Raw genomic sequence first — 26,662 nt, forward strand, 5'->3', positions numbered from 1 at the left:
GCGCTTCCGGGAATGGTCATGGAAGCTTCTGGAAGTCAGGAGGCAGCCACTGTGACTTTCCCTTGCCCACGTGGCACCCTCGGAATGTGGTGCCACTGAGTATGGAGAGAGTCGGGGCAAGCTCATCTGTGGGCCCTGTGCCAAGGGCCCCCAGCAAGGGCCTGTCAGGCCCGAGCCCAGAACGCCAGGCCCTGTTGTTACCAGAGAAGGCCATGGTGTGGGCCCAAGGGCCATGACAAACACTCAGAGGGGCCACAGGGAGCGAGAAGCCCTCCTCCAGTTACAAAACCACGTCCTGGGGGGCCACTTCTGCTTTTGGTTCCTCATTTGACTAAGAAGAGATTCGTTAGCAGAAAACCTTTTCAAGCCATCTTTGGAAGTCACATTGTAGAACTCCTGATGTGTGCGCCAAATGGAATTTTCCTTTGGGGCATTTTCTAGAAGGATCCCTCCTTCCTTCTCTGCAAAAGGGAACCGTCCCTCCGAAAGGGCCTGGGCCTTTGGGGAAAGGGGTTTAGAAAGCCAGGCGCGGGCACCCTTCTTTGGGGGCGGTGGCCACATCCCAGGATCCCTTCCTAGGGGAGCCCTGGGCCCAGATGTGAGGCTGGGGGCCTCTCCCCAGGGCTCAGGGCCCCAGGAATGCAGGGCCAAGGGGGCCCATGAGCCTGCGGCCCCCGACCCCGAAGCCAGAAACCCCGGCAAATGCGTCCAGCTAGACAGTCCCGCGCTCAGCGCGGGGGTCGGCGGCGGGGTCAGGCTTGGGGTCTGCCCGGCGACCTCGCGCCTGGCCCGCGAGTTCAGGCGCCCCGGAGGCAGGGAGGGAGCGGGGCGCGGAGCCGGGCGGGGAGGGCAGGGGTCACCGGGCGGGGCAGGAGCCGCAATGGGACAGCCCCGCCCCGGGGGAGTGTCCCGGCCTGGCCGCCGCAGTCTTAAGGGCCGGGCGGGGCAGGGGCCCAAAGTGCGGGGTCGGCCGGGTACTGGGCCGAGGCCGAGGCCGGGGCGGGATCCAGAGCGGGAGCCGGCGCGGGATCTGGGACTCGGAGCGGGATCCGGAGCGGGACCCAGGAGCCGGCGCGGGGCCATGGCGAGGCGCGGGCCAGGGTGGCGGCCGCTTCTGCTGCTCGTGCTGCTGGCGGGCGCGGCGCAGGGCGGCCTCTACTTCCGCCCGGGACAGACCTGCTACCGGCCTCTGCAGGGGGTCGGGCTGGCTCCGCCGGGGCGCAGGTGGGCACCGGCGGGGAGGCAGCCCTGGGGGGACGGGAGGCCCATCGCCCCGGCCAGGCGCGCGCTCTGCCTCCTGGGGGCCCTGCCTCGCCAACAGGCCTTGGAAGGTCAGATCCAGCCGCTTCGTTTTGGGGGTCGCTCCTTCTCTTCCACATCCAGGGTGAGCCCTGATGTTTGTGGGGTTGGACAAGCCCCACCTGGCCAGAAAGCCAGGCCAGCCCCACCTCCTCGGCCTCTGGGGGTGGCCCTTACGGCGCGGCATGGCTGGGAGAGCACCCCGGTTCCCTCCTTTCGGGGGTGCCCTGCCTCCTTCACATTCTGAGAGCGCTGGAGCCTCCTAGTGTGAGGTGGGCCCACACCTGGCTCACCTCTGGTGATTGTGGCCCCACTCCCATGCCCTCAGGTGTTGGGAAGGGCGGGAGGGCCCTACCGAGGGCTTCCTGGGCCCATGGCCCCCGGGAGCCCCAGCACCGATCTGGGTGGGGATGATCTCTTCTCAGCACATACCCCCGGCCTCATGAGTACCTGTCCCCAGCGGATCTGCCCAAGAGCTGGGACTGGCGCAATGTGGATGGTGTCAACTATGCCAGCATCACCCGGAACCAGCACATCCCCCAATACTGCGGCTCCTGCTGGGCCCACGCCAGTACCAGCGCTATGGCGGGTGAGTGGCCGCCCTTTGACTGTGGGCCAGGAAAGCCCATCCCGGCTGCCTCTTTATAGGCCCAGGCAGCTCAGCCCGCGGTTCCAGGGGCCTGTGATTCAAGGCCAGGTCAGCCTGGGTTGGGGTGCTAAGGTCGAGGAGTGCGGGCCTTTGCCCTCTGCTGAGGTGACCCAAGCTGGGTCATTCTGGGGCTTTTGGGTGATAGGCAGGACTAGGACTGAATCCCAGTGACAAGTGCCCTCTCTCCCCCAAAGCTTGTGACCTCAGCCGTTGGGATAGAAACAGAAATGCAAAATCACTGAGTCCCCAGGCTGTATTTGAGGATACAGAAGTAAACTGCTTCTCAGCACAGATGAAAGCCTGTCCTGGCCTTGGAATATTGGGTGAGGCTAGTTGGCTACAGCCCATGGCCTAACCTGGTCACTACCTCCAGCCTGGTGGGTTTCTATCTTAGGCTTTTGGCCGGAGTAGGGTAGGAAGGCTCTCAGCAAAGACGAAGGGGAAGTTGAGGCCCTCCCTATCAACAAGGCTGCTGCACCCTGCTTTGGGAGAGAAGGCGGGAGAAGGGACAGCTGCAAACCAGCCCCAGGCCCACCCCACAGCATTTGGAAGGGACTCTTCTATCCCCTCTCCAGTCACAGCACAGGGTCCAGGAGCCTGGATTTCCCCTGGAGATGGGACTTGCGTGGCCTGGGAGTTTGGCCCATGAGCACTGTGGTGCTGTTGCCTCTTCCCTGGCCTTGGTCCTCATGGGTCAGGGCTGCTGAACACCCCTGTGAAAAGGATAGACTACAGCGTGGCTGCCGCTGTGGGCCAAAGCTGGGGGACACGCGTTTGTGTGTGTTCCATCTCACTGACGCCTCCTCAATGCCATGATTGCCTTCAGTTTGCAGATGAGGAAACACGCTTTTTGCAGAGAGATGGGGAGGCTTGAGCATAGTGTGAGTGACAGCTGAGATTTGAGCCCGGAAGCCTGGGCTTTGTGCCAGGATGTCTGATGGGCTCAGTCTTGTGAATGAGGGGTTCTCGCTCTGGGGGTAGGGTCTGGACTCCAGAGCCAGCCAGCTGAAGCTGTGGCATCTGTGGCGTCTCCCCCGGGGGCTGGAACACACTTCTGACCGTTCAAAGGTCCCTTTGATGTGGATGGAGCTGGAAGGTCTGGGAGACCTTGGCGGGCTACAGCGTGTGGGTGGGGCTAGAGGCAGAGGACTGGGCAGAGTCTAGGGGAAGTGTCCAGGCCTGGCACCCGCTGAGGAAGTGAAAGAGCCTTTGAGGGTGGGGTGAGGGTGAGGGGAGGATAGAAAGGTCACCAGGTGCCTGTGGGAAGCCTTGAACTCTTTGAGAGGGAGTCAGGTGACAAGATGTGCGTCTGTGAAGGACTGTGGGTAGGAAGGAGATGGCTTTCAGATGGGTGCGGGACCTCCTTCTCAGCATACCTAGGCCCAGGCCCTCGCTTCCTCTTTCACTGAGGAATAGAAGCCACCAGAAGGGGACTTCCACGGGGCCCTGGCCATCTACCAGCCAAGGCAGCAGGTCCTCCATTTGTCTTCCCTCCTCTCCCCCAGGATCAAACGTCTTGTCCCCTCACTGAGCTCGTCCCTTCCCACTCAGGGAAGCTCTCCCACCTGGAAAAAAGGAACACAAAGCCCCTGGCCCCACCCCGCCCCAATTCTGGGCTCCCTGGGGAAGTATCTGGAGTCCCTCCACTTCCTCTTCTCTACCCTTGAACCCACTCCAGCCTCAGTCCCACCTCTGCCACTCCACCGGCACTGTTCTTTCCACTGCCACCCGGGGCCCACCGTGAAGCATTCTCCTGATCACGTCTCCCCAGGATGCTTCCCTCTCCTGCACCACACTGCCCGCCTCCACCTCCCTGGCCACTTCTTCCCCTCTCCCCAGCTGTCTCCTCAGAGTTCTGAGTGTCAGCTTCCCCAGGACCAACCCTTCACCTGAACTCACCTTGACATCCGCCTGCCCACTCGCCCGCTGGCCCGGTCACATGACGCCTCCACCCTCAGACCTTCAGGTCTGGATGGCTCCTTCCACCACTGTCACCCGACAGCTCATTTCTTCCCCAGTCCTCCCTGGCTGTCCTTCCGGCTATGCAGGCAAAAGCCTGGACTGGTACCCGACTCCTTTGTTTTCTGTCCCTCATATAATCTACCCACAAGTCTTGTCGGTTCTACCTTCAAAGCAGATGCAGAAATCACGCACCGCCCACCGCCTCCTCCAGGTCTAAGCCACACCACCCCACTGCCGACTGCCCTCACTGGTCTCCTGGCCTCTGCCCCTACGGCCACAATGAGCCTGTGAAAACCCGTCAGATCATGTTCTTTGGCTTGAAACCCTCTCAGGATTCCACTCAGATAAAAGACAGAACCCTCTGGCCTTCACCAGCCTTCACCACCGGGCTCCCTCCCAGTCCGCCCTTGCTCCCCTGCTCCTGCCCAGGGTGGAGTGGGGAGGTAGCTTCTCCCACCAGGCACCTCCTCTCTCCCTGAGGTCCCATGGCTCCCTCCCTCCCTCCTGTGGATGTCACCTCAGCGGGGTCTTCCTCAGCCACCCTATGCATATGACACCCCACTTCCCGAATTATCTCCCCGTTTTATTTTTCTTCATGGTGCTGTATACTTTGCACAGTTACAGATGCTCCTTGACTTAACAGTGGGGTCATGTCCCAACAACCCCATCTTAAGTTGAAAACACCGTGAGTGGAAAATGTGTTTGACACACCCAACCTCCTGCACACCCTGGCTTGGCTTTGTCTGCGTTAAACGTATTCGGGACACTTGTGTTAGCCCACAGTTGGGTGTGAGTAATAAGCCCATTCCCAGATGGGGCTGGTGGGATGAAGGATTGAGTTTGGCTGTGGGAGAAGCTTGTGCACACCTCAGTGAGCTGGTTAGGCCGGGTCCAGATGCTTCAGGCAGGCGTAGACGGAGAGGCAAGAACCGAAACTGCTCATCCATCTGAGCTCTGCCTCTGGGCCAGGACTGCTGTCGCCGGGTTGGGTTGGGCATAGAAGGATAGGGCTCGGGGCAGGCCATGGGATGCCCTGCACTGCCAAGTGGAACTCCAGAAGCCCAGGCAGGAGGTGCTTCCAGAAGGATGGAGCCACTGCTGTAGCTGACTGCTGCTGGAGAGTGGTCAGCTCGGATGACAGTGGAGAAGTGACCTTTAGCAAGAGAGAAAGGGCTGAAGAGGAGCGGGGCAGTAGGGGTCGGGGCACTGTCTCAAACCATTGAGTAAAGCAGAAAACCGTGATAGTGAGTGGGAGGGGCCAGCGGCTTACTCTATTGTTGTGAGAAAGGCAAGTCTGGGGTACGTAGATCTGCTTAGAGAGGGCATGGCTGACAAGGGAGCAGGGAGAAGGAAAGCTGGAGGGAACCAAGTCCTTGGGAGGAAACAGGATGGAACCTAGGGTGGGTCAGTCAAGTGGGAGGGGACAAACCAGCCACCGGCTGCTCCAGGAAGAGTGGGGTGCAAAGCATGGGCAGGCTGGGTGGCAGCAGGATGGAGGTCTGCTTTGGGACCCTACAGAGTGATGTGCGAAGCAAAGTCACCACAGCAGGGCCAGTTCCAGAAGGCCCCTGGCTGGGCGACCGGGAGGAGGCCAGGTGGAGAAGCGGACTGTGGGGCAGTGTGGGAGAGTCTGAAAGGTGACAGGAGATGGAGGGGATGTGCAGGCCCAGAGGGGGCTGCCAATGGGCAGAGGGACCCCGTGCTCATTGTGCCCCGGGGGAGGGACAGGTGAGGCTGCAGGAAGAGTTCTGACTTGAAGGTGGGGTCAGGAGATGAGGCCTGAGGCAGGTGCAGGGGAGTGTGGCTGTGAAGTCATTGTCCTGGGAGGGCAGAGTGTGAGATGACCCTGAACAAGAGCCTGGGTTTCCTTCTAGGATCTGTTTTATTGCATTTATGCATGGGAAGGGAAGCAGGTTCCTCGGTGACCACCCTCAGCTGTCCCTGGCTGCACCTTGGGATTTAGAGCCCAGGCACCTGGGCAGTGAGGGCATGGTCAGCCAGCCACTGGGAGCCCTCTGCATCCCCCAGTGCCTTCAGGGCTGGGTCCCTGCTGGCCTTCCCCAGCCCTCGGGACCGCATTTGGCCCCTCACTGGGGCTCATGTGGCTCCCTGGGCTATACTTGTTCACAGAGCTGACACCTTGGCCCCTTGTCCACGAGGGCAGCCTGGCTGGCTTTGGGGTGTGGCACACTTGGTATAGGTGGCTGAGTCTCTGTCCACCCAGCCCTTCATTCAGCAGGCACTTCTCAGCTGTCTGCAGGGCCAGATGCTGGTGACTGCCTGGCCCTGGCCCTGCTCTCATGGCATTTGTAGTAGGAGGTGTGGCAGACAGGACAGTGCCCAAAGAAGGCCAGGGAAGGCCTCTCTGCAGAGCGATGGCTGAGCGGAGACCTCCATGAAGAGGTCAGCAGGGAGAGGGAGACACAGGCAGCTGGGCAGAGCTGAAGGCAGGCCAGGCTGGGCAGCGCCTGCATCCCGCCCGAGGCGTCCAGGTCCATTCGGGAAAGTGGGTGGAGGGTGGGTGAGTGCTGACCGGCGGGTGCTGACTGTTGCAGATCGGATCAACATCAAGAGGAAGGGAGCGTGGCCCTCCACCCTCCTATCCGTGCAGAATGTCATCGACTGTGGTAACGCTGGCTCCTGTGAAGGGGGTAATGACATGTCCGTATGGGACTATGCCCACCGGCACGGCATCCCCGACGAGACCTGCAACAACTACCAGGCCAAGGACCAGGGTAGGCTGCTGCCCGCGCCCCCACTCCACCCTCCCGCCCTCCACTCCCTCTTCCACGGGCACTCGTGGCTGAGGACCCAGCCTGACCCTGTGCTCCTCACATTGGCTGGTGGCTGGGGAGCTGCGGGAGGGCAGAGGTTGCAGCCCCCAGGGGCGCTGGTGCTCTTGACCATGAGGGGTAGTGTTCCCAGCACTGGCTCCAGCCTCTCCCTGCAGAAGCCCCCTCTGCTACCTTGCACCCACTTGGGCTGGGGATCAGAAAACTGGACCCCGTAGTCCCTGTTGAGAAGCCCAGCGAAAAAGCCTGCTGCAGGAGTGGTCTGAAGAGCATCCCTGGCCACGTGCGGTGGCTTGCGCCTGTAATCTCAGCACTTTGGGAGGCCAAGACAGGCAGATCAGTGGAGGTCAGGAGTTCAAGACCAGCCTGGCCAACACGGTAAAATCCCGTCCCTACCAAAAGCACAAAAATTAGCCAGGTGTGGTGGTGCACACCTGTAATCCCAGCTACTCAGGCGGCTGAGGCAGGAGCATTGCTTGACCTGGGAGGCAGAGGTTGCAGTGAGCCAAGATCACGCCACTGTACTCTAGCCTGGGTGACAGAGCAAGACTACGTCTCAAAAAACAAACAAACAAACAAAAAACAGCCCTGTCCCCGTGTCTTCAGCCTCGTGGAAGTGTCTTGCTCCTGCGCCCCTTTGGCTGGGCCTGAATGTGGTGTTTGGGTTCTAACATGCTGGCATTTTGGTGGCTTTTTGGGCCTTTGTAGGGGAGAGGTGTAGGGGGCCTTGTGGAGGTGCTGCCCCAAACTGGAAGCAGCCATTGGCTTGGTTCCTGTTCTGGTGACCCAGGGCCCAGGTCCCCCACATTCAGGTGCGGCTGCGGCGAAGGGGGTACTGTGCGGATGAGCAGACCCAAGCTAGCCTGGAATCCCTAGAGCTGGCACATTCCTTTCAGGCTGCTCCCATTGGAAACAGAAGGAAAGAAAAGTCCAGACCCTAATCCCATAATTGGTAGGTTTTGTTTGTTTGTTTGTTTTTGAGACGGAGTTTCACTCTTGTTGCCCAGGCTGGAGTGCAATGGCACGATCTCTGCTCACGGCAACCTCTGCCTCCCGGGTTTGAGTGATTCTCCTGCCTCAGCCTCCCGAGTAGCTGGGATTACAGGAGTGTGCCACCACACCCAGCTAATTTTGTATTTTTTAGAAGAGACGGGGTTTCTCCATGTTGGTCAGGCTGGTCTTAAACTCCCAACCTCAAGTGATCCACCCGCCTTGGCCTCCCAAAGTGGTGGGATTACAGGCATGAGCCACCGCGCCCAGCCATAACTGGTAGTTTTAAGCCACCTGACTCAGATCTCCCTCACAGCCAGAGCAGAGAGCTGAGAAAGCCCAGCAGCCGCTTGCTTTGCTGTCTCCATCCCTGCCCCAGGCTATATAGGCTGGCCCCAGCGCCCTGTGCACTCTGAAGTGGCAGAAGGTCCTCTGGGCACCACCCTCTGCCAACGGGGCTCCCTTGCCTTGCCTCTCAAACCTTATTGTTCAGCCAGAAAGAATTCTCCTGGACTGGCTGAGTCCTTCAAGAAGGGGGACAGATGAAGGCGCAGAGGGAAGGGCTGTCAGATGGCTCTGGAAGCAGGAAGCGCGGGTATCAGGTGGTCTCCAGGGCCACGCCCACCCCACTCCACGCCAAACTGCTCTCGCCCAGCCAAGGCCAGGCCCCACCAACCCACCCAGCCTGACAGGAGCAGATGGAGCTCATCAGAAACCTGATTGTGTGACTGGTGACTGCGGTGGCTCACACGTGTAATGCCAGCACTTTGGGAGGCTGAGGCGGGTGGATCACTTGAGACCAGGAGTTCGAGACCAGCCTGGCCAACATGGTGAAACCCTGTCCCTACTAAAAATACAAAAAATAGCCAGACATGGTGGCATGTGCCTGTCATCCCAGCTACTCAGGAGGCTGAGGCAGGAGAATCACTTGAACCCAGGAGGCGGAGGTTGCAGTGAGCCAGGATGATACCACTGAACTCCAGCCTGGGTGACAGAGTGAGAATGTCTCCAAAAAAAAGAAAAGAATAAAAAAACCTGATTGTGATAAATAGTCTTGTCTTTGTAGTGTTAGCAAAAGTGTGGCCACAAATCCACCATTTTCCCGTAGTACCAGGCACTGGGCACTTGGTGTGCAAGGAACAAATTGAACCAGTGTCTGAGCCTCAAGGTGCTCATGTTCCTGGGGGAGGAATCCGGACAGATGTGTAACTATGACAGACAGGTCGCGCCAAAGCAGTGAATGGCAGGCCGAGGGCCGCCATGTGGATGGAGTGAAAAGTGGGAACACAGCGACTCTGAGCCTTGCAAAACCAAGAGCTGTACTTTTTCTTCTTTTTTAAATTAATTTTTAAATTTTTTTTTCTGTAGAGATGAGGTCTCACTCTGTTGTCCAGGCTGGTCTCAGACTCCTGGCATCAAGCCATCCTCCTGCCTTGGCCTCCCAAAATGCTGGGATTACAGGTGTGAGCCACCACGCCTGTCCTCTTTCTTTTTTTTCCTTTTTTTTTTTTTGAGATGGAGTCTCACTCTTGTCGCCCAGGCTGGAGTGCAGTGGTGCCATCCCGACTCACCGCAACCTCTGCCTCCCAGGTTCAAGCGATTCTCCTGCCTCAGGCTCCTGAGTAGCTGGGATGACAGGCATCCGCCACCACACCCAGCTAATTTTTGTACTTTTAGTAGAGACGGGATTTCACCATGTTGGCCAGGCTGGTCTCAAACTCCGGACCTCAGGTGATCCACCCACCTAGGCCTCCCAAAGTGCTGGGATTACAGGTGCCTGGCCCTCTTTATTTTTTAAGCCTAATTCTTGATAACCTCTTAAGTCAACCAGAATTTATTTTTTGGTCCCCTCAGCGTGGGCACAGAAGAAAATGCTTTTTTGTGGTTGTTACCCAATGTATTGGCCTATTTATTCACCAGCCAGCAATAGAGACATTTTATTAAGTGCTAATCATTTGACTATGCTCCATTTTCAGCTAGAAAGTATTGTGGAAAGGTCCTTCTTCTCCAGCCATTAGAGGGAAAAAGGCGAACTCCTGGGTGCCTACTATGTGCTAATTAATGTCTGTCTCTTTTCTTCTCTGCCAAGGCCTGGGGAAGGGCTTTTCATAACTCCCTGGCAGCTGAAAGAAGAGCGTCATTAAGCAGCACCTAATAGCAAGATGATTTCGTTCTTAGCCACTGAGTGGTAGGCTGCATGATGCGAGTGGAGAGTGGGCTTGGCGGGCTTGTCAGTGGGCTGATGAGGAGACGGCCTCATGCTGACTTTTCTTGCTCTCCCCCAGAGTGTGACAAGTTTAACCAATGTGGGACATGCAATGAATTCAAAGAGTGCCACGCCATCCGGAACTACACCCTCTGGAGAGTGGGAGACTACGGCTCCCTCTCTGGGAGGGGGAAGATGATGGCAGAAATCTACGCAAATGGTCCCATCAGGTGAGGAGAGGTCCCACGGGTGAGGAGAGATCTGCAGTGACAGCGCCAGTGTGGGCTCATGTAGGTGCTCATGTAGGTGTCTCTGTCCTTGGCCACTTTCCTTCTGGCCGGTTGTATTCAGTAGGCTGGAGACAGCCACATCATTTCCCCTCTAAGAACTTCAGTTTTCTCAGTTCACACTGAGCCGACAGCAAGTCTGCCCTTATGGATGGTTGTGCGGAACGCGGATGAGACGCTCCCCAAGCTGTACTGAGGGGGCAGTTTCAGCAGGGAAGACACTATGTGAATAACAACAGAAGTTTATCCAGAACTGTCCGATACACACTGAGTCGGGTTTACGCTTTTTTGTCGTATCAGATTTTTCCTTTTTTTTTGAAACAGTCTCACTCTGTCACCCAGGCTGGAGTGCAGTGGTATGATCTTGGCTCACTGTAGCCTTGACTGCCAGGGCTCAAGCGATCCTCCTGCCTCAGCCCCCTCCACCGAGTAGCTGTGACTGCACTGGCGCACACCACCACACCCAGCTAATTTTTGTATTTTCTGTAGAGGTGGGGTTTCGCCATCTTGCCCAGGCTGGTCTTGAACTCCTAAACTCAAGCGATCCACCTGCCTCGGCCTCCCAAAGTGCTGGAATTACAGGCGTGAGCCACTGCGCCCGGCCATATCAGATTATTTCTAATGACGGTAAATTCTCTCAATTTAAATTGGTAATTCTTTAACTGCTTGCTCTCAGCTGTGGAATAATGGCAACAGAAAGATTGGCTAACTACACCGGAGGCATCTATGCCGAATACCAGGACACCACCTATATAAACCATGTCGTTTCTGTGGCTGGGTGGGGCATCAGCGATGGGACTGAGTACTGGATTGTCCGGAATTCATGGGGTGAACCATGGGTAAGATATTTTCATTTTCTTAAGGTCATTCCTAAAAAACGTCCTGGTACTCCTCTTGAATGGTTCTGTTGACTTTTAGCTAAAATCTGGGGCCTTGACAGAGGGTTCCTTGCTCCAGCTGTCTCAGCCACCGTGCGAGTGGCTTTTGGGGCCAGACCCTTCTCTGTCATGCGCGGCTGCCGCCACTCTGTGCACTTTGGGTGTTCAGCAGCATCCCTGGCCCCTCCACCCACTAGGTGACTCCCCGCAATCCCAGTGTGACCAAAACTGTCTCCAGATGGTGCCTGGTGCCCTGGGGAAGTCCCTGTGAGCACTGCTGGAGAGGAGCTCTGCCACCCTCTTCCTCTACAACCAGCTCATTCTTCTTCCTATCATGGTTTTTGGGCTCCCCTAAAATACTGTGTAGGTTTTTCAAAAATACTTGAGTTGGGCCAAAAATCCAGGAGAGATACATTAACTGCCAGACCTAGTCTTAGCCATTAATAATTTAAGACACAGACATTCATTAAGAAATGGGGGGAAAGTGGTTCATGTGCAGGTGATGAAATGTCGTATTTTTTACTAGGTGACTACTAATGGGGGTAGTAGTAGGTGGAGGAGTCAACAGTCTAGAGTCAACATGTTTTGTTAGATGAATTCACTTTTGGCATAGAGGGCCCTCATGTTAAACGTTAACCAAGTGAAATATTTCACAAAAGGTATTTCAGAACAGGGGTCATGGGAAAGCTGAGGGGCAGCTGAGTGGGTTGTCTGGATCGCCCAAGGCTGGCCTGAGAGATGGAGGCAGAAAGCAGGGGGCAGGGTGCTAAGAGCAGCAAGGGGAGCGGGAGACAGCTGCAGATGGACTGACGTGTTATCCCACTTCTCACAGGGCGAGAGAGGCTGGCTGAGGATCGTGACCAGCACCTATAAGGATGGGAAGGGCGCCAGATACAACCTTGCCATCGAGGAGCATTGTACATTTGGGGACCCCATCGTTTAAGGCCATGTCACTAGAAGAGCAGTTTAAAAAAAGGCATGGTGAGCCATGACCAGAGGGGATCCTATGGTTATGTGCGCCAGGCTGTCTGGCAGGAACGGGGGTGGCTATCAATATTGGATGGCGAGGACAACGTGGTACTGGCTGAGAATGTTCCTGAGAGTTGAAAATGGGATGACTTATCAACCACCTGGTGAAGAAGTGATCTGTGACACAGGAAACGATGGGACCTCAGTTTTCTTCAGTAGAGGACTTGATATTTTGTATTTGGCAACTGTGGGCAATAATATGGCATTTAAGAGGTGAAACAGTTCAGACTTATCACCATTCTTATGTCACTTTAGAATCAAGGGTGGCGGAGGGAGGGAGGGAGATGGCAGTTTCAAATCGCCCAAGTGATGAATAAAGTATCTGGCTCCACACAAGACTGAGGCTGACCGTGCCTTATTCACACACAAAAACAATGTCACATCAGGACCTAATCCAACCCAGCAGAAAGGCTTTTTAAAAATTTACTTATTACTTGTTCTTAGCAAATTAAGACAATTACAATGAAACATCAACTAACTGGGTTCTTGTGAGAAAACTGAGGTCAGCTTTGAAATGAGTTCCCCGAGTAGAGCTCCCAGCGGCCCACGGCTGACGGCCGGATCTGTCCTGAGGGGTCATGGGAGCCCAGCGCCTGCCTTGAGGGAAATGAACACTGAAAACAGGATTTGGGAGCAGTACTGGATTGACAGCAGAGAAGGGACTGTTCGTAAGAGCAGTTTCTCACTGAAGCTGCTACCGTCTTCCTTTGTAAAGAAGTCATCTACCTCCTCCCTGCGGTGCCCATTTTCAAGACGCTGCCCGAGCCTCTTAAAACAGCTTCTTGAAAGGGTTTTTCCACAACTGGTTCTGGAATGTTCTGCTTCAGCTCTGGAGGATGCTCTAAATTAGTTCACCATGATGAAGTTAGATTTGCAGTGAGCTTTAACGAGGAAAACAGTGACTGTGTTAGAAACAGGAAGTAGAACATGACATTTTCTTTCTTTTTTTTTTTTTGTTTGAGATGGAGTTTTGCTCTTTTTGCCCAGGATAGAGTGCAATGGCACGATCTCGGCTCACTGCAACCTCCGCCTCCCAGGTTAAGTGATTCTCCTGCCTCAGCCTCCCGAGTAGCTGGGATTACAGGCACGTGCCACCATGCCCAGCTAATGTTGTATTTTTAATAGAGATGGGGTTTCTCCATGTTGGTCAGGCTGGTCTTGAACTCCCAACCTCGGGTGATCCACCCACCTTGGCCTCCCAAAGTGCTGGGATTCAGGCATGAGCCACCGTACCCAGCTGACATTTTCTATTGTAGTAAAGGGCTAGGCAGTGGGCCTCACCTATAAACTCCGTCACAGGGTCATGCTCGCCTTCCGTTTTGATGGTACCTGCGATGCTGTCATTCTCCAGGATGGGGAGGAAAAGTTGCACGAAGTCAGAGGTATAAGGAGGAGCAATGACGTCCAGCACCTGTGTGGGGGAGCACAGGGTGACTTCTTCCGCACACTAGGGTGGGGCATCCACCGACATCCAGGTGAAATGGCAATCAGTTTGGAAAAAATCCTTCCCCGCCCCCACCGGCTTCCCTGGTGACACCACCCATCTCCAACATTCAGATGCCCAGGGTGGTAATGGAGGTAAAGTGTGTCATACAGCTGCTGCAGGCAGAAGGTGCTTTTTGGTAAATGAGTATCTGTCATTGTCATCACTACATCAGAAAGCACAGTTCTCAGTTAGGTACAAAATGAACTAAATTAAGCCAAAAAGGGCAGTGCTAGTGTAAACAGTATGAAACATGAAACCAACGGTGCATTGCTGACCTCAGTGACAAAATAGCGAATGAGTGAAATGTCAGTGTCCAGCTTCTCCAGACACTTTCGGATGTAACTGACAACAGGAAGTACATAACCTCGACTCAGCAGGTGAACCATCCTGTCCAGCAGTGTCTTCTTCAACTCAAGCTACAGAAGGGGGACAGGGAGCTTGTTAGAGGGGGTCCTCCCCAGCCCCCTGGCGAGCCCCACGGGCACTGCTCACCTGCTCCATCACGTCCAGCTGGGAGTGCTCAGTCTCAAAAAGCTTAACAAGCAGCTGCAGGACCTGGGGGTGCAGGAGTTGGTGGCAGGTGCTGATCTACAAACAGGCCAGAGGGAGCTTCGCTGAACAGTGTGGTCACGCTCAGCACACAGAGAAACCGGGCACTGTCACAGCCACCAAAGAGCTTATCACTGAGGAAGAAGGTCCTGACACCTAAGCCAGGGCCATCAGCTTCCAGTAACACCTGACTGAGGTTAAGAAATTTCTGCAGTCAATGAAGCCAGGTCCTTAAGAGGAAAATCCTCACTTAGGACAGAAATAACTATTTTTGAAAAGAGTATCCTCTAAACTCACTAAATAGATGCAATGTTAATGCCAACGTAAACAGCATGAGACAGACACTGTGTACGCTGTGAACAGCCCTCCACCCTCTTACCTCATCCAGCAATGCCAGGTGGACGGGGGTATGGTCGGTCTGCAGCTGAAAGTACCTTGGTTCTGATACAGTCCAGTCCACCCACTTCAGCACACCCATTGCTACCACTGGAAACCTACAGTTAAGGCAGAATGCTTCCTTTAAAAAACAATTTAAAAGACAAAATATGCTAGAAAAGCATTAAAGGAAGGTTAAAAACAAACTCAGACGACTCCATCATTCACCCTTCAATATGCCCCCCAACCCTTTTTGTTTTTTTTTTTTTTTTTTTGACACAGGGTCTCACTCTGTCATCCAGGCTGGAGTACAATGGCACAGTCATGGCTCACTGCAGCCTCCCGAGTACCTGGAACTACAGGTGAGTGCCACCATGTCTAGCTAATTTTTTGTAGAGAGAGGGTCCACCATGTTGTTCAGGCTGGTCTCAAACTCCTGGGCTCAAGCGATCTTCTTGCCTTGGCCTCCCAGATTGCTGGATTCCAGGCGAGAGCCACTGTGCCTGGCCTAAGCTCTGCTTATTAGTAAATGGTGTGAATGGATCAGCAGCCACTCAACATGCGGTGCGAGAAGCAGAGTTCAATTCTCTGCTCACTTTAAACCACTTATTGAAAGGAAAAGATCATTAATGAGCGATACTCGGTGAGTTTGGTGGACTGGGTTGAAGTTTACCTTTATTTAGCAAACTCTTTATTCATCCCTAGTATAAATTATTAGGGGAAAGACATGCCTAAGAGGACACACTATTTCTAGGACACATCTATTTATATAATTGGCAAAATCACAAATCATTTCTACCTAAGCAATACTTTGTGGGCATAACTTTACCTATAAATAGACCCTTCAAATCAATTTTTGTTAACTCTGGCTATCTTTTACTTAGTCTAATTTGTACTCAACAGACTTCTGGCAAATAAACACCTGAAAACTACTCATGCTGCTAAAGCTGTTTAAAGTTCCCTACATACTGTTTAAAAATGAAAAAATAAATAAAATGAACAAGTATCGCTGAAGCTTTTGTTATTTGAGCTTTCAATATGAAAACTCAAACCACCTCCTCCCCAAAGGACTGATTTAAGAACTAAGTTTCGTTTTGCTTACCTAATACACTGATAAAGTGTGCTCAATTCTGCCACTAGTTCAGAGGCCCCTTTGTTCTCGTTGCAACACAAATTGTGAACGGTTTCAACAGCTTTTGACGTTGACTTCAGCTCATCTTTATTGATGCTCACTCGCTTGTTCTGAAAACACACACACAAGCTGGTGAGCCTGACAGGGCAGATATCCCTGCTATCGGGGTGCTCTAGTGTCGGCCACTTCTCCTTGCAAATCACTTTCCCTATTTCTCCTTAAGTTGGGAGTCAATTTAATTGTCAAACTTCACAGTCACACAGTGTACAGAAACTGAAAAGCAATGAGACTAGTGTTTGTCCATGTCTTACGGAAATCAGTTTCATTTCTTTAGTCACATTTCAATTTACGGTTTGCAGAGTATTGGAGGCATTACGCACATTTTCTTGAAACGTTTAGCACTTTCTCTACGCAGAAACAGAAGAAAAGACATGCCTGATACTAGGGAGGGTCAAGATTTCTTGCAGCCAAAATTCCAAAATAATATCAAAGCAGAGGAGGATATTTGTCTCCTAAAAAATCCACAAATTCCCAGAACCGATGGTACCTTCTTCCAGGTCTCAACCACGCTTGCTGCGTACGCCAAGATGTGGATGTATTTGTGCTTGTGGTCCTGGTTGATCCGAGCCCCTGGTTTAAAGAGTGACTGCATGAACAGGTCCAGGAAGGCTGGAACGCGGATCTGAGGAGAAGCATATGCCCAGTTCGGGATGGCAGGCGTGAGGGCACTGCTCACCCAACCCACCTCCCCTCAGGGTTCCCTACACAGCAGGGGCCTAACAGGCTCCAGGCAGAGAGTGTGACTGAGGAAGGACCAGGACAATGATGGATTTGCATTCACAGCCTTCAGAGAATCAGACAAGCACAGACCTTCCAAAGTCACCCTACCAGTTGGCATTGGGGGTTCTTGAGAAGCAACTTACGAGTTCAACTGGAGGAGGGTCCATGCTTGTGAACATCTTGAACAGGACGGTGATGTCAGCAGGGTTCAGGGCTCCTTTGGACAGCATGGCCCCGAGAGCCTGGCAGGCCCTGGGGTAGGAGGCAGCTGTGCCCAAGGCTAGTGTGATCTGACTGGCATCGTGACCTCTTGATGAGAAAAACCATAGAGCCTGTTACTAACTAGGCAGCTTCTTTTTTCTGTTCTTTTTTACACATATAATACTTTGCACTGTTGGGATCTGTTTTTCTGTCATTCACGAGTATACTGACTGACCCACAAAAATAACATTTACAACACTGGAAAAGTGATTCAAAAATACAGCTTGCTGGCTCTATAATAAAGGAGTCACACACTTTAAATACTTATGAACACTCTATTGGTAGCAGAAAATAAAGCTAATATGAGCTCATTTTGCGACAGTGTAACAATGAGATTGCTGAGCAACTATTTCAGGACTGACTTTATTACTTATGAATCCCAGTGTAAAAACCCAGGTCCATAAATCCAGCAAAGTGAAGAAGAATCAAGTGCTTTACAAAACAGTCCTCAAAGCAGCACTTTAGAAAGCCAGCTGTCCAAGTATACCAAAAACAACTCTAACTCTTCCAGCTCTGCTGGATAAAAGGAAGTTTTTTAAAAATAATTTTTTTTTTTTTATTTGAGACAGAGTTTCGCTCTTGTTGCCCAGGCTGGAGTGCAATGGTGCAATCTTGGCTGACCACAACCTCCACCTCCCAGGTTCAAGCAATTCTCCTGCCTCATCCTCCCAAGTAGCTGGGATTACAGGCACGTGCCACCACGTCCAGCTAATTTTGTAATTTTGTTTAGTAGAGACGGGATTTCTCCATGTTGTTCAAGCTGGTCTCAAACTCCTGACCTTAGGTGATCCGTCCGCCTCGGCCTCCCAAAGTGCTGGGATTACAGGCGTGAGCCACCACGCCCAGCCAAAAGCAAGTTTACCTCTATGTTGAACAGAAGGAGCTAGCAGCTTTGGCTGTGGAACAAAGGCCATGGGAAGGGTTTTGTGGGGAGCACTAGGGAGGGAGGGGTTGAGCAGAAACAGGGCCTCTCACTTCTCCTGGGCAAAGCGCTGCACTTCCTGGGCGATCCTGCGCACAGCGGAGCCTCCCTGCTCCTCCTGGGCCAGCACGGACATCATGGCCTGGGCAAACAGGTACGTGTGCTCCCCGTGGCACACCATCTTCTGAAAGATTGCAGGGAGAGAGGGTGTGGGGTTTACTACTCTAGCACGGATGGGCGGACAAGAGCCAAGCCTCCACCGTGCTCAGGCCCGGGAGTGAGCAGCCTGGAAGGTGCCCTCAGAATGGAGATTCTCTCCAGGGAAGGAGCATCTCATGCTTGAAAACCAAGACCCAAAGCAGCCTCCTTCTAATCTGAGGTTCATAAAGAAAGAACTTACGGCAAACTCAGGGAGATTTTTTTCAAGGTTTTCTTCTCCTCCATCTAAAATTGTAGCTAGAGAGGTCCGGAGCACTCTCGAGAACACTTCTAGCTGCTGGCATGCTGTGGACACGCTGGTGATCTCCCCCTGGTACCCTGCGTCAGAAATAAGCTAGGACACAAAACAAGAAGTCAGAGGGGCAGCATGCAGTGACCGCACCTCCATGGGAAGCTGGCTTGTCAGTGTTCGTGGTGAGGTGGAGTAAGTGTGCGCTGGTCGTGGGTCTCAAGCCTTCACTCCGCCCTTACCCTGCTATCACCTAGATGTGTGCCCTGGGCTGACCACCTCTCCATCGTTTCTTCATATGCAAGAGGAAGATCAAGCAGGCACGCCTAAAGCTCCTCTCAAAGCACAAGAGAATGCTTGTGTCCCTGCTAAATCCTAAAACACAGTCAACACTGACCCAAAAACACAGATACAAATTTTACACTTTTCTTTCTCAGTGTAAGGCTTATAAAAATAAAACAATAAAAACCTTTATGGAAAAAAAGCAAATATGAACTGTCAAAGGAAACAGACCAACAACCAAAAATAAACATTCATGAACACTTTTCTCTTTAACTCTAGAACTCTTCCTACCTTAACGGTAAAGTTCAGCATCAAACAGTCTGGATGGGCTTCAGCCAGTTTATAAAAAAGGTCCCGCCACGTGGTATGTGCAATCATCTGTTCCAGCCACGCTGGGGTCTGCCAACAAACACACAAACAGCAAGATAGGAGGAGGCCCCGCTTTTACTTGAGTGGAGATTCTGTTGTATAAACGATCACAGGAGATTGGTGCTGACGGACTCCCCATGGGCATCCAGTTCTGGGGGAGGCAGACCCAGAGCTGGCCACGGCCACACAGTTGGCTGAGTGACAGGAAGGTCCCTAGATGCCCACTCAGCTTTCAAAAGATCGGACTCAACACGGGAGGGTACTGAAAGTTGCTTCCTAGGAGACACCGAGAACCGCATAGAGCTGCCTTGCACACACAGGGAGCTCATGCTGCCCCAGCTGTATGCCCTTAGCAAAAGAGAAAGAGGCCATTTAAATGGCACAGGTGGTCTGGCCCATCACCACACGGAGTAGTCAGAACAACGTTTCTCTCAGCTCTCCTATGTGATGGATGACCTCAAGGGCTGTGCTCTGAACCTGCCATCCTGTTTGTGCCAAGGCCAGCTCCCCAAGGCTGCTCCCAGCCACGGATGGAATGCAGCAGGGCCTCAAAAGCAGGCCTGTCCAGGAGACGTGGGCTCCCAGAATGGGCACCTGTGGCTTAAAGATTCCCTACTGATATGGCTGGAACGTTCTGGAAACTGCACTGCAGCCTAACATTCTTCCTACTAACCCTCATTCCTTCTCTCTTGCCCTCAAGGGTCAGACTGCATCACAGCTACCCCAGCCTCCTCCAGCCCTACCCCATTTTCCCTCATAGTCGCTTCCCCATAATCTCCTGCAGGCCTAGCCCTGTCTTGGCAACTGCTTCTTGGAGGAACCAAACGAATCCACCACAACACTCCAAGGGCTGTGTGCCCTGGAGTCAGCCTGAGAGAGGAAATGGTGGAAACTTGCTGTTCATTCTCTTGATCTCAGCACCTGTGTGCCTCTTGTGTGCAAGCATGTCACGACCCTGGGTACAGAGTTTAAAGGGCAATTCTGACTAGATGCAACTTCTGTCTCACCCTCTGATTTTAGTCCTCAACTCTGCCATTACTTACATGATATGCCACACTCCACTGTACACAGGGAATTTGCAAAAGACCCTAGGGCCTGGTACTAGACAAAGAAAAATAATTCCTCACCTCTCCTTCTTCAGTAAAAATAGAATCTGCTTTGCGGGGGTCAAAATGTTTGATCAGCAAACTCTTCAAGTGATTTTCCACAGTTTCCTGAACCTGCACTGGCTCAACACCTGAAAGAGAATAAAAGCAACTAGACAATGGCAAGCTGTCCACTCACTGTGTGGCTTTAGAAAGCAAACGGCCAAAAGTCTCCATGTGAATCAAATACCAAAGAATTGCTTCTGACCACTTATAAATGTAAGGTTTTGGAACTCTTCAAAGTAGTTATCAATGATAAGACCAAAAAGCAGCACAGAACAGAACACACAAGTCTGGTCCACCCCTAACTTCATGGAAAGGACAGCACCGTCTGCAGAGCCTCACTAAGGATAAAGACAAATGGCCCCAGCAGACAGGTAGGGGGATGGAAAAACATCCCTGCCCTGTGAGGAGGGAGCAGATGGCAGCCAAAAAAGACACACTTGTATCTAATCACCAGGACAGCAGTGTGTCCACAAGCTTCCGGACAGCACGCACTTCAGTGATGTCATCTGCACCCGGCTCCGTGGATTTACAGTAAGACTCTACTTTGATCATATTAGCTAAAAGCCATAATCACAGCCAGTCCTAAATTATCCGTCATTTACTGCTTGCTGTAATAGACGTCTTGAAAATGACACACTGAACACACACTGTATAATCCTATAATTCTACAACATGGTAGGAAAACAGCTCAATGAGAATCACGTTTGCAGGCTACCAGTAAACCTCAATTACTGAATCAAAGATAAGAGGCAAGCAGATACAAATGAGTAAGATAAAGATAAAAATGAGTAAGAAGTTCAGCTCTTTCTTACCCAAGTCTCAGAAACCAGGAAATGAAAGAAGGCATCGTATCAGTGTTATAAGGACCCAAAAGTCTATTTTTAAAAAGGTGGGGGTGACTAGCCAGGACAGGGGCCACCCACAAAGCACCTGTCTGAATGAGCCACTCGGCCAGCAGGTTCACAGTCTGGGCCACAGCGGTGTAGTTTTCAGATAAGAGCTGGATAACATTCTCTGGAGACCCTCCTGCCTGAAAATACCTAGGGAAAGTAACAAAGCAGCAATTACACCCGAATGAATGGAATGATGGACAACAGGAAGGTAAGGAAAGAGGAAGAGAATCAGGTTTCAAAATTTTTAAAGCAGCGCGGCCGGGTGAGGGGGGGGGGATGCAGTGGTGCACGCCTGTAATCCCAGCACTTTGGGAGGCAGAGGTGGGAGAATCACTTGAGCCTAGGAGTTCAAGACCAGCCTGGGCAACGTAAGGAGCCCTGTCTCTCCCAAAAAAAACACAAAAAACAAAAACAGCTAGGCATGATGGCAGATGCCTGTGGTGGCCACCTTGCGAGGCTTAGGCGGGAGAACTGCTTGATTCCAGGAGGCTGAAGCTGCAGTGAGCGGTGACTGTGCCACTGCAACAGAGCAAGACTCTGTCTTAAAAAAAAAAAAAAAAAGTGGCAGAGGGGACCCCCCCCTCCCCCTTGAAGCCTTTAGTTCAGTTCGAATTACTCTTGCTTTACATAACACCTTCTGGGTGTATTACAAAACTTTCTCTAAATTATCCCCAGCCTCCTCCCAGTACAGACACCTTTCTCACATACCTCTTCAGAGTGTTAAAGATGGAGGGTTCCATGATATAATCTCGGGTGGAAAATTTATGCAGGCATTCTTGCTGGACCTCTGCATCATCCTCTCCTTCTCCAGAATCATCCTCCTGCTGTTAGTAAATGCCAAGAACCATGATATTTTTTTCGTTAATACAAATACCCTAATCTCACCTTAAATCATATAATGCTGCCCATTTTGGAAGTATTCTACACACATTATTTCATTTGACTTTCATGACAATGGCATGAAATGGGCTGGACAGGTAATGAGCGGCTAGGAAGATGGGATCGAGGATCACACTCACTGACTGCGTGTGTAGAACTCCTCCTCCCTGGCAAACCGCGTTCCATGCTCAACCAAGTCACCCAGCCTCTCTGAGGCCGTTTCCTCCTCTGTTAAGTGAAGATAATAATAACGCCTATTCCCATTTGGCTGTTGTGGGGATTCCATGAGCTAATTTTGGGAAGAACCCAGTATAATCCCTGACATTTAATAACAGTGCAATAAATAGTAAACTATTATTGTTTTCACTATTCTTATTTCATACATGCCACTGAAGAGTAACAACCTGATTCTTGAAAGCGTGAGCCATCACTTACCATTAGAAAGTAAAGATCACTAACTCGCCTTGCATCCACACTTCTGGCTGGACTCCAGTCCCAATTCTATGTGGAAGCAACCTCAGGCCTGTCACTCCATCTAAGGGCAAAGCAGGCTTCTTCACCTGCTGATGACCATGTGAGGATGGACTGTGATCCCAAACCCTGCCCAACTTTAACACTGCCACCCTAACTAACAAGCAGATGCTTTTTGAACATTCAGTCTGCACTGTGCTCATCAACCAAGGAAAATAAGAAAATATAAGACAAGACAAGGCTTTTTCCATCAAAGAAATTCACAAACTAATAGGAGAGACAGACCTCCATGCAACCTACTCTAACAGCCCTGGCAAGAGCTGGGCCAGGGGTCAGCAAACTAAGACCCAGAGCCAAATCCAGCCCTCTCCTATTTTTGCAAATAAACTTTTACGGAACACAACCACACCCATTCTTTTAAGGACTCTCTCTGATTGCTTTCCCCCTGTAAGGACAGAGGTAAGTAGTTAAGACAGAGACAGGCACAACCTAAAATATTTGCTATCTAGCCTTTTCCAGAAAAGTTTGCTCACTCATGATCTGGACTAAGATCCTAAAAGCAGTGCTTTGGGAGCAGACAGAACCCGATGACTTCCCAGTAAAGGCTGTGGAGTCTTCTCTCAGATTTGCATGGGGAACGCTGAGCCCCTAAGGGAGTGACAGAGGCCAGACTTCACCCCGAGCTTCATTCCCATATGTCTGTTCTCTTGGGCTTCCACCCTGGGCACTCACCTGCCTCTTCCACCACCTCTTCTGTCATGCTATCTACCTGCTGACAAATCTAGAATTAGCCTGGATCTCTCTCTCCATCTTTCCTCTCTTAAGCTCCAGACTCAGGTATCCAACATTCCATTCTCATTTCCAGTCAGATGTCTCACAAGCATCCAAACTCCTTAGGTCCAAAACTGACATCTTTTCCCTGGAAGCAGATCTTCTTTCTACAACCCATATTTCGGTAACGGATTCCATCATATATCTACCTGTTACCCCCCAAACCTGAAAATCATCCTCAGCTTCTCTCCTTCTCCCCACCCCCACATCCTGTCACAAAGACTCATCAGTTCCATCTCCCATCTTTCTATCCAAAGTGGTCCTTCTTTCCACATTTGCCTCTGCTCTTCCTTATTTTTTGTATGCTTGCAGTAGCAACATTCCCCTAAAGTCTCAGTCTTATTCCTTCCTTTCAATCATCTTTCACACCGTGGCCACAGTGATCTTTGTAAGCCACAAAACTGACATCTCTCTCCTGCTTAAAGATTCCCATCTCCTTCAGGAAAAAACACCCCAGCTCTAGCAAGAGCGTGCCCTTCCCACTTCCCCTGTCCGTTCTGACCTCTCACCACTCCCCATTTGCAATCTGCAGCAGGACTCATCTATTTGCATGTCTGTAGCTCAGTTTCCACCATCCAGACTGAACACCACAGTGGCCTCCTTACACATCTTCCTGCCTCCCACTATGTAACATGGCATCAGGCAAACAGAATTTGGGTCACCAACTATCTTTTAAAATCCAGTTCTTGCCACCCTCCTAACACCTTTCCTAACTTTCTGTCCCTCATCCAAGCAGTCACAGAATAAACATGAAATGAACGTCTGGTCCACCCCCCTCATCCATGAGAGCCCACTGGTGTCAATGGGCCAAATTAGGATCATGATTAAAATTCCCCAAACACGAGACTCCCCAATCTCCCATCAGTGGGGTCTAGGTCTGACTGCATAAATTTGGGCAAATAACTCACGCACTTGGTCTATAAAGTGAAGGCACTGATTAGATGGCCCTTATATGCCCCAGTTCTAACACTTTATGACTCAAAGCCTCAAGGTGAGGCCGGGCACGGTGGCTCACGCCTGTAATCTCAGCACTTTGAGAGGCAGAGGCGGGCGGATTACTTGAGGCCAGGAGTTCGAGACCAGCCTGGCCAACACGGTGAAAACCCATCTCTACTAAAAATGCAAAAATTAGCCGGGTGTGGTGATACCGGCCTGTAATTCCAGCTACTTGGAGAATCACTTGAACCCAGGAGGTGGAGGTTGCAGTGAGCCAAGATGGCACCACTGCACTCCAGCCTGGGTGACAGAGTGAGACTCCATCTCAAAGGAAAAAAAAAAAAAAAAAAAAAGGCCGGTGCGGTGGCTCACGCCTGTAATCCTAGCATTTTGGGAGGCTGGGCGGGTGGATCACCTGAGGTCAGGAGTTCAAGACCAGCCTGGCCAACATGGTGAAACCCCGTCTCTACTAAAATACAAAAATTAGCCGGACATGATGGCGGATGCCTGTAATCCCAGCTACTCGGGAGGCTGAGATGGGAGAATTGCTTGAACCCAGGAGACAGCGGTTGCAGCGAGCTGAGATCAAGCCACTGCACTCTAGCCTGAGCAGCTAAGCGAGACTCCATCTCAAAAAAAAGAAAAAGAAAAAGAAAAAAAGGCTCAAGGTGATATACTAGATGCCCCAAACACCAACCCACCACTAAGCTAATTCACACCTCCTCATCTGGACCACTTTGGTGCTCAGCAATTTGACGAGGTGGCAATGGAGGCAAAGGATGTGGGTTTGGGTCCCCTCTTCTTCCTTTAGTAGCTTCATGACCTTGGGCAGGTCATTAAGTCTTTTCATCTCATTTTCTTCACTTAGCAGATAAGGAGAGTAACACCCAACTCAAAATCTTGTGTGTGGAAGGCGATAATGCATGACACACATGGCCCAGGCTCTCAGTTAGCTAAGTCTGACTCTATCCACTCCACCCTAAGCCTCCAACACTGTGAAACGATCCAACATGCAAATCTATTCGTGTCACTCCCTGCCCCAAACTCCTCAACAAGCCATACCATTCAGCAGCTCTCCAGGGATCTTCAGAACCTACTCCCTACTGATCTCCTGCCACTGCTTCCACCAGGCAGCTAACCTCACAGGGCTTCTTTCAGTTCCAGAAACACATCGCCTGCCTTGGCATTTTATACCATGGCTCCGAAGCCGCCATCACACCACCACCCATGTTCATCAACGTAAGCCCCACTTCATCCTTTATTCCCTCAAAATACCAGTTCAAAATGCACCAGACATCCCCAATCTTGATTCTTGTTAAAAATGCAAGTTCCTGGGCCACGTGCAGTGGCTCACGCCTGTAATCCCAGCACTTTGGGAGGCCGAGGTGGGTGGATCACCTGAGGTCAGGAGTTTGAGACCAGCCTGGCCAACATGGTGAAACCCCCTCTCTACTAAAAATTTTAAAAATTAGCGGGACATGGTGGTGGGCACCTGTAATCCCAGCTATTCGGGAGGCTGAGGCAGAATCGCTTGAACACGGGAAGCAGACGTTGCAGTGAGCCGCGATGGCGCCATTACACTCCAGCCTGGGCAACAAGAGCGAAACTCCGCCTCAAAAAAAAAAAAAAAAAAAAAAATGCAAGTTCCCAGGCTCCCGTCCAGACCAACTGTTGGGCCGTCTCCAGGGGAGGGACGTGAAGCTACATTTCAATCATGCGCCGCAGGTGGGTCTTTAGAGTAAGGTGGGGACACACCGGCCAGACTAAAGCTGCCTGCCCTGGCTCTGCAGTCCCTGTCCTCAGGGTGGAACAGAGTGAACTGCTGGGTTTCCACCCCAAACCCTGGAAGGTCAAGGCCCGAAGATCCTTTACATCAGTTTGCCCAAAGACAGAAAAATCAGCCCAAGGTGCTTAAGAGTACAGTTTATAAAACATTAAAGCACATGTAGGAATGCCCTAAGTTCTACTTTTTCCTCATGATGCTGGTGTTAAGTTTTTCCACTTTATTTTTGTTTAAAACTGTGTGAGCCCAACCCTCCACCTTAGCGCTGGTGTCCCGCCCGCCGTGGGGGTCGCAGGGCCGGCGCTGGGCCTGGCCAGAGCCAGGGGGCACTAGGGGCCTCGGCCCGCCCCGCGCCAGAGCCTCCGGCGCCTCGCCCCCACCGCACGGTCCTGCAGGCGAGGAGGCGGGGACCCCGGCGGCCGCGCCGCAGGACCCCGGGTGGGCGGGGGCGGGGCGGGCTGTGCTTGAACCACACGGTGACCGCGCGGGCAGTGCGCGCGCGCACCCCCCGCACGCCCGCGGCCTCGCGCCGCGCGGCCTCGCCGGGAGCGGGGCCGGCCCGCCGGCGGCGGAGACGAACGATCTTCTCAGGGGGACGCCCAGTGCCCCGCCTCACCTGGCCGCCGTCAGCCTCGTCGCCCCACTCGGCCGCGCTCCCGTAGTAGTCCTCGTCCATGATGGCGCCCGGCGCGGCCCCCGCCATGCTCTCCCGCGAGCGAGCGCGGCGCATGCGCGAGGCGGGGACAGGCGGGCGGGCGCACGCGCGGCCGCGCGCCTCGGCCCGGGCGGGAGGCGGGGCCTGGAGGAAGGGGCGGGGCCTGGAGGAAGGGCAGGGCCGCGGGCTGGGCGCTGGGAACAAAGGGGACCGGCGGAAGGAACGCACCCAATCGATCCCGGAGCGCTGCCGGGGTGGACCAGGGGCTTATCTCCGGACAGAGGTTTCCCACAGAATTCGTGCACAGCCCCGCCCCTGCTGCGCCGGCCCTGGGAGCGCCAGTTTCCTCATCTGACAGCTGGAAACA

At 52.6% G+C, this 26,662-nt stretch overlaps 2 protein-coding genes across 3 annotated transcripts; one reads left to right on the forward strand and one right to left on the reverse strand.

Annotated features, from left to right (window-relative positions):
• The first annotated feature begins 912 nt into the window (after positions 1-912).
• On the forward strand, positions 913-12,190 carry CTSZ (cathepsin Z). Its single transcript, XM_003277507.3, has 6 exons — positions 913-1,224; positions 1,725-1,888; positions 6,466-6,645; positions 9,978-10,128; positions 10,862-11,024; positions 11,896-12,190. The coding sequence occupies exons 1-6, from the start codon at positions 1,082-1,084 to the stop codon at positions 12,004-12,006; spliced, it is 912 nt and encodes a 303-aa protein (XP_003277555.1). The 5' UTR covers positions 913-1,081; the 3' UTR covers positions 12,007-12,190.
• A 292-nt stretch (positions 12,191-12,482) lies between these two features.
• NELFCD (negative elongation factor complex member C/D) lies at positions 12,483-26,412 on the reverse strand. Of its 2 annotated transcripts, none has more exons than XR_004032930.1 (15): positions 26,257-26,412; positions 21,449-21,564; positions 20,778-20,887; positions 19,824-19,933; positions 18,619-18,726; positions 17,998-18,150; positions 17,651-17,781; positions 16,558-16,723; positions 16,182-16,316; positions 15,605-15,744; positions 14,507-14,621; positions 14,071-14,166; positions 13,943-13,994; positions 13,374-13,503; positions 12,483-12,973 (listed from the first exon to the last, which is right to left on the reverse strand). XR_004032930.1 is itself a non-coding variant. In XM_003277506.3 (15 exons), the coding sequence occupies exons 1-15, from the start codon at positions 26,368-26,370 to the stop codon at positions 12,939-12,941; spliced, it is 1,800 nt and encodes a 599-aa protein (XP_003277554.1). In that variant the 5' UTR covers positions 26,371-26,412; the 3' UTR covers positions 12,502-12,938. The 2 variants fall into 2 exon arrangements, 1 of the variants encoding a protein (XP_003277554.1); XM_003277506.3 differs by having other exon boundaries at positions 12,502-12,973; positions 13,854-13,994.
• Between the last annotated feature and the right edge of the window lie 250 nt (positions 26,413-26,662).

This window comes from Nomascus leucogenys, chromosome 13 (assembly GCF_006542625.1).
Source record: "Nomascus leucogenys isolate Asia chromosome 13, Asia_NLE_v1, whole genome shotgun sequence".
Classification (NCBI taxonomy): Eukaryota; Metazoa; Chordata; class Mammalia; order Primates; family Hylobatidae; genus Nomascus; species Nomascus leucogenys.